Source organism: Priapulus caudatus, unplaced genomic scaffold (assembly GCF_000485595.1).
Source record: "Priapulus caudatus unplaced genomic scaffold, Priapulus_caudatus-5.0.1 Scaffold1180, whole genome shotgun sequence".
Taxonomy (NCBI): Eukaryota; Metazoa; Priapulida; class Priapulimorpha; order Priapulimorphida; family Priapulidae; genus Priapulus; species Priapulus caudatus.
In genome coordinates, this window is record NW_014578241.1 from 51,820 (window position 1) to 59,114 (window position 7,295).

The 7,295-nt window shown below is 44.3% G+C and overlaps 1 protein-coding gene across 1 annotated transcript in view; it reads left to right on the forward strand.

Annotated features, from left to right (window-relative positions):
- Positions 1 to 7,185, forward strand: part of LOC106815704 (ubiquitin carboxyl-terminal hydrolase 47-like) — a 40,961-nt gene extending 33,776 nt beyond the window's left edge. Inside the window, exons 27-29 of the mRNA XM_014820206.1 lie at positions 5,376 to 5,491; positions 6,061 to 6,198; positions 7,152 to 7,185. Coding sequence (XP_014675692.1) covers positions 5,376 to 5,491; positions 6,061 to 6,198; positions 7,152 to 7,176 — 279 coding nt within the window. The 3' untranslated portion in view covers positions 7,177 to 7,185. The remainder of the gene's footprint in view (positions 1 to 5,375; positions 5,492 to 6,060; positions 6,199 to 7,151) is intronic.
- The last annotated feature ends 110 nt before the right edge of the window (positions 7,186 to 7,295 follow it).

Sequence of the window (7,295 nt, forward strand, 5' to 3'; positions counted from 1 at the left end):
GAATCGTGATTCAAGATGAAAGAAGCTCCCGGAGGTTGTACTGGGACAGTTTGGTGTGGGTAAAGGGAACTCAAGGCAAAGTGTGCTATTTTTAGCGGGTGCGTCGTACTCGCTAATAGTTCATGTAGCTAAGGCGTGGGGCGGCAGTGGGGACTTAGTCGAAGGTAGTATTCTTGATCATATGGACACATCGCTAAAAAACATTAATAATCGCGTTTCGGATACTGGGTGGCTAATTGGTGGTAATTTAGTTACTGTACTTACTATTAACGTGTTCAAGCCTTTTAAACTGTTAAATGTGTATATATGATATATATTTATATAGTATATAGTAGATTTAATGGAATAAATTATACAGTGTAAGGCATGCAACATTTATTTAATATAATTGTGATTAATTCTCCAAAACTATAGTTATAATCAGTGACAATATAAATGAATAATTAAAAAATAAAAGTAAAATATAAACTGCCCAAAAAAATATTCATTAGCAAAAAGTGACGGATTGAATGTTTGGGTGTTTCGGCTGAGATAATAGACATCGTGTATCGCGATGGGCGTGCAGTATATCTGATCTGAGTGGGCATCGCGGCGTGTGAGTTCAGAGCTATGCGACGAAGAGTAGAGGCACAGGTTTCTGTGAACCATTCTCTACTGGCGTAGACACGGCGTGGAGTGGAATCCGGACAGCAGCAGCTTAATACTGGCCACTATTATTCACGGATGATGGAGGCGCGTCATATACTACAAAGTAAGCGCGCGTGCATGTGTGCGTGCGTGGCGTGCGTGTGCGGGTGCTCTGTGGGCGTGCGTGCAGTGTGTGATGTTCGTGCGTGCTGGGGGCGGTGAGGGTGCGCTGCGTGCATGTGTCACGTGTGTGTATGTGCGTGGTGTGGGCAGGGTGGGAGGGTGGCTGGTCGTGGCATGTGTCACGTGTGTGTATGTGCGTGCGTGCTGGGCAGGTGGGAGGGTGCGGTGCCTGCATGTGTCATGTGTGTATGTGCGTGCGTGTGGGCAGTGTGGGAGGGTGCGCTGCATGCATGTGTGCAACGTGTGTGTATGTGGCGTGCGTGCTGGGCGGGGTGGGAGTGGTGGCGCTGGCGTGCATAGTTGTTCACGTGTGGTGTATGTCGTGCGTGTGGGCTGGCAGGTGGGAGGGTCGCTGCATGCATGTGTGCACGTGTGTGTATGTGGCGTGCGTGCGGACAGGTGGGAGGGTGCGCTGGCATGCTGATGTTGTCACATGTGTGTATGTGCGTGCGTGCTGGGGCAGGTGGGAGGGTGCGCTGGTGGCATCGTGTCAGCGTGTGTGTATGTGCGTGCGTGCTGGGCAGGTGGGAGGGTGCGCTGCTGGCATGTGTCGTGTGTGTCATGTGCGTGCGTGCTGGGCCAGGTGGGAGGGGTGCGGCTGGCTGCACTGGTGTCACGTGTGTGTAATGTGCGTGCGTGCTGGCAGAGTGGGAGGGTGGCTGCATGCTGTGTACACGTGTGTGTATGTGCGTGCGTGCTGGGCAGGTGGGAGGGTGCGCTGCATGCATGTGTGTGTATGCGTGCGTGCTGCGGGCAGGGGGTAGGAGGGACTGCATGCCATGTGTGTGTTATGCGTGTGTGCATGTGTGCTGGGTGGGTATGAGGATGCATGCATGCACGTGCAAAGAGGGGTGCATGCATACATGTGTCTGGGTTGGTGGGTACATTGCGAGAGTGGGTGTGTGTGCTTGTGCGTGTGTCGCTATGTCCGTGCGTGTGTCGCTATGTCCGTGCGTGTGTGCGTGCGTTATAAAGCATATCTGTTAAACGCACGATCATTGCAACGTGTCGTGCAAACAATTTATCGCCATCTATTGGTCAATTGGTCCGTAAAATCTTGTCGATTCCTTCATGTTCTGTAGAGATAGCAAGGAGGATTTGATGCAATTGTCAGAGGAACAAAAGAAGGAGATTCATAAAAAGGAACAGTCAAGGTATGTTTATCTTACAACATCATGTTGCATAATGTTTTACGGTAAATGTGTTTTGTAGCAGTGTAAACGTGTACTTTGAATGGCTGATGGATATCAGGGGCGTAGCTAGGGTGAAATGGATGTGTACGCACACAGGCGGGGGGTCTGGTGGTCCTCCCCCAGAAAATTTTAAAATGTAGATCGAGGTAGATGGTATTTTTGAGGCACTTTTTGAGTAAATGTTATAGCTTCTTTGACTAGCAATTATCTTTGTTAGTAGAATATCTATTCATGAGCAACAAAGATGTGATACTAAAGATATATATAACTAATCATGTAATTTATTAGTCGTTTTATTATCAAGACATGTTGAACTAACGCACATTCTTAAACTCTCTCTTTCTCTGCTCCTCTCTGTGTGCGTGCGTGCGGCGTGCGTGTTCGTGGGTCGTCGTGGCGTGCGTGCGTGGCGGGTGCGTGCGAAGCGAGCGTGATGCGTGTGTGTGTGCTCAAACACACACATGCCTATTTGGCACATCACATACATCACGCGGCATTGGTTTAAGTCGCGTTCATTATTCAATGTGTAGGGGTGACTACCGCTTCTGGGATGAGGGCGACAGCAAAACTGTTTCTTGGGGAAATTGGTGAAAAAGGCTGCAAAAGGGTTGTAACCTGCTTTGCCACTTCAAATATATAATTTTAACCCATGCATCAGGTGACCGTTTTGTACAGGCCGCGCGACTATGTAAAAATTGTTAGTCCAACAGAGGGGGTACTAGGCCACCATCCATCCCCCCCTAAAAATCCGCCACTGGATGTAGTAAGCTTTGTGAGTAGAGATATTCATATAGACAATGTCAGAGAGAGGAACCAGTTACGCTGGATGACTAGTGTGTGATAAATGGTTGAATAAAGAGATCAAAAAGATTCGTTAAAATAATGAAACATATATTCACGCTAAACGATAAATCAAAATCCCTCCTTGAAGACTCATGAGCAAAAAAAATGAAGAGTGGTCACTCGAGCGCACAGACCTCCGGCAAGGCAGCTGAATTCCTCGTCATATTGAAATTTTTGATTAATTTATTAATTTATTAGCTTTGGGGGAAAAAAAAATTCAATTAATATAATTAATTAATTGGATGCGGATAATCGCGAGCGTGGCAGGTGGGGGAGGATGTGGTTGCCTTAGCCTGTGGTTGCGTGTTTGTAAGTCTAGCAGCCAGCGGCACGCTAGTGAAAGTGAAATGAAGTTGCATGTTCACGAAACCACAAAAACAACACTGGGTCAAAACACGGCGGTGAAAACATTAAGCGCTGCCGCGAAGGCCCTGCGGAGGTCAACTATAACAGTTCAGCGGTAAATAAACAGACATAAACACATGACTTGATCTCTCTCTCTCTCTCTCTCTCTGTCGCTGCAATAAAAAAAATATTTTTTGGTGAAATGATGTGTATGCAACTGCGTATCTGCGTTATGGTAACTACACCCCTGGATATTTATCGTGAATGCAGGGCCCTGAATTTCACCGTGGTTGCCCTCCTTGCTGCTCTTTAAAAACTAACGTAATTATGACGAGAGTTTTCCAGTGTTTTCACCACTTTCATGACACCTACCATTATTGCTTGAGTAACAGCAATTGTCTAGAGTAACAATTAAATGTCTTAGAACCTTTGTATTCACCAAAATATGCACGATTACAACTTTTGTTTACATATTTCGTTTCTATTGCCATCTCTCGAACTTTCTCGCGGTGAGCGCGAGACATCGACCCGGGTGCAGTAGAAAATAGTCGCACCGCGGCAGTTTTGGTTCGAGTGTAAACGCAGAGGTTTAGACTAGCGTACGGGGAGTGTAATACTGATGCCCGGTAAAGAAGCTGATCGCCAAGGCTCATTCGGAACCTTTTCCGACTCGCATAGCTCTGCTTTGACCACTCCTCTTCTTCCCTGAACTCAAAAGTACATGCCCTACTGCTTCCATGGTTGTTTGATTTAAATGCACACACAAATACATGCCCCTTTGTTTTAATTATGTGCACTTGTTTTGAAAGCACCATTTGTGATTTTGTGAGTCGGCATACGATAAAATTTATTGTTGTTACGATGTGTTTATATCCAATTTTCTATGCTATAACTGCATAAAATCTTGGTGTTTTTAATGTTGGTGTAATCAGTGATATTTCTGCAGTCAGGTGAGACTATATTCAGCTATATTTAGTTTTTCTGAGCAAAAATCACGCAAGAATTAGTTTAATGGTATCCACGGCAATATACCATGGTAACCATGGTAACATACCACCATCATTGCCCTACTTGCCATGGTTTGCTTCCATGCCCTTCCCATAATTCCATGTTGTGTAAGAATCTCTCATTGAATTGTCCTCAATGTCCTTGATAACCTTAGTGGCTCTTCGAAGGAAATGTTTGCCTTGGTTTCCCTCCAACTTGCTGTTGTGCCGTAAAATTCCTTCACCTACAGATAAATAATTAAAAACTGAATAATTATTGAATAATATGATAATGTTATAGTATATTTATAAAATATATTTTAAAAACTATGATCGTGTAATCGTACTTAAATTATTATTGAATAATTTTTACGTTTATGTGTACTTGTGCACACTGCATGTGAATGTAACTGTAAATGTACGATTTCTTCATGATCGTTGATCTTGCAGGTTGAATGTTGCCTCTCGGTACTCCTCGTCGCCCCGCAAGGAGAAAGCCCTGAAGATCTACACGGAAGACAATCCGAAACCAAAGAGCATTGCAGAATGATGGCGTCCTTCATTGCCGTCGACGACAACGACGAGGGCGGTATTGACGTCATCGTCTATGTAATCATCATATGTACTATTTATGTATAAATACTGTGACTGTGCTGACACGTCGGCGCGTGTCCGTGCGAGCGTGGCGTCCCCTGGAAACAATGGCAGCTCGCGGACGTTATTATTATAGTCGGCAGCTTCTCTGAGCGTTGTACACTATCCTCCGTGGGAGAGAGAGGGAGGTAGATAAAGAGAGAGAGAGAGATAGAGAGAGAAAGCGAGAAAGAGGTTGCATTCTAGCTGCTTACATTTAATATTAACGAGTGGTGACCCCTGTTGGGCATTAAACCCTCGACGGTTGATTGGAGCCGTGCGTTAGTGACTAGCCTTATATATATATATATATAATATCAGTAGTCAGTGTAAAAAAAGATGATATCTTGAAATCTGTACATTCTTAGAATTTCTATTATTAGTAGTAGAAGTAGTAATAGTACTAGTTGTAGTTGTATAGTGGTAGTAGGTAGTACATGTTAGTGGTGTATTATTTTAAATTCTTCAAAGAGCAAGTTTGATAACGTGTATGGGTAAATACACTATCAGGTTTCATTTACACAGCACTGTTGCTGCAGAGATGTGTGCGTTTCTTGCCTTGTAGGGTTGCAAGTTCCTCATAGACACGATCTTCGCAAAAGGAATGACGGTCCTCGACTCTAAGAAGCTCATCTTACCTGAGATCAAGACACAGTGTGCTCTCGAAATACCTCTAAACAGGTGCGCCCTCCGCATTCATCAAACGCTCGACGAGGAATCGCCGAAAATGTCGCTCGTTTGTTAGAGCCGTTATCGCCGATTCACACTCTCTGTCACGGCTGTATATTTGTCACCATCTTGTCAGGATTGACTCCTCAGTTTTGGTCAAGAATGTGTGAAAGTCAAGTGTTATATCTCGGTATCTGTATGTCTGTCTGCCTTCCTGCTCATCTGTGTGTTTATCTATCTATCTATTTATCTATCTATCTATTTATTTATCTATCTATCTATCTATCTATCTATCTATCTATCTATCTATCTATCTATCTATTTATTTATCTATCTATCTATCTATCTATCTATCTATCTATCTATCTATCTATCTATCTATCTATCTATCTATCTATCTATCTATCTAACCACCTATTTATCCATCTATCTATCTATCCACCCATTATTCACATATCCAACTTCCAATCCATTCCCATATTTTACTTTGCTGTCCCCTGGCAGTCTCTTTCTTCACCGGGACTCTCACTGAGTGTGTGTAATTTTTAACCGTGTGTGTGTTTGTATGTGTGTAACTCCAGGTGTCGGCTGCGTAAGAAGAATTGGAAGAACCCCGGATCGGTTTACCTAGACTGGCAGAAGTACGAGGAACACATTCCGATCTTCTCCAACTGGGACGTCTTCGTCGAATTGTTGAGCGGACCGGAGAAGTTAGTCAGGTAGGGGAGCGGTCGTCGCGCATCGCGTGATGACGTCAGGAGTTCGAATCACTGCAGCATAGATGGCCAGTGCCGTGGTTAGGGTTAGGGTTAGGGTTAGGGTTAGGGTTAGGTGTAGTAAAGGTTGTAACGATTAAAGGTTGCTGCTTTAATTGTATCCCCCGAACGAGTTCGGCTATATGACGATACTATGGCTACAAAAACGATTGGCGTCTTCGCTTTACCATAACGCACCTTCATGCCAAATTTGAAGATGAAATTTGAAATTTGAAATTTGATTCCATATACTTGCACATCTGAGGCAGACCAGTTGTCTAACAAACCTTTGTCTTTGTGACTTATTTAACTTTACCTGCCTTCTACGTCCTTACAGAGATATTCCATTCATACTAGATCACGGGGGATACATGTAGTTGGCGACAACTGCTCGTTTCTAGTTAAATTTCTTTTAGCAATGTTTTCCTCAGTCTGTACGTGCATATTATATCGCGTTTAAACTTCTCTCGTGTGATATGTTTCGGTGAGTAGTCACTTATACAGTCTGCATGCTTTCTGAGCCTATGTTATATCGCGCATGTGTGGATGTGACGGTGTGTGTTGTGTTACAGTGAGGGACAGTTGGCTGTGTGTACGTGTAGTAGTCATGGTGTATGTTGTGTTACAGTGAGGGACAGTTGGCTGTGTGTACGTGTAGTAGTCATGGTGTATGTTGTGTTACAGTTAGGGACAGTTTGCTGTTGTACGTGAGGCAGTAGTGTCTATGTTAGTACTCACGAATAGTGTGTTGTGTTACGTGAGGGACAGTTTGCTGTGTGTACGTGAGGCAGTAAGTGTCTATGTGTCAGGTAGTCACGCCATTGTGTTGTTTACGTGCCAAGGGACAGTTTGGCTGTGTGTACGTCGAGGCAGTAGTGTCTATGTGTGAGTCGCACGCGTGTAGTGTTGTGTTACAGTGAGGGACAGTTGGCTTGTGTGTAGTGAGGCAGGTATGTCTATGTGTAGTAGTCAAGATAGTTGTTAGTGTTAATGCAGTGAGGACAGTTGGCTGTGTGTACGTGAGGCCAGTGTGTCTATTGTCGGTTGTAATACACGGTGTA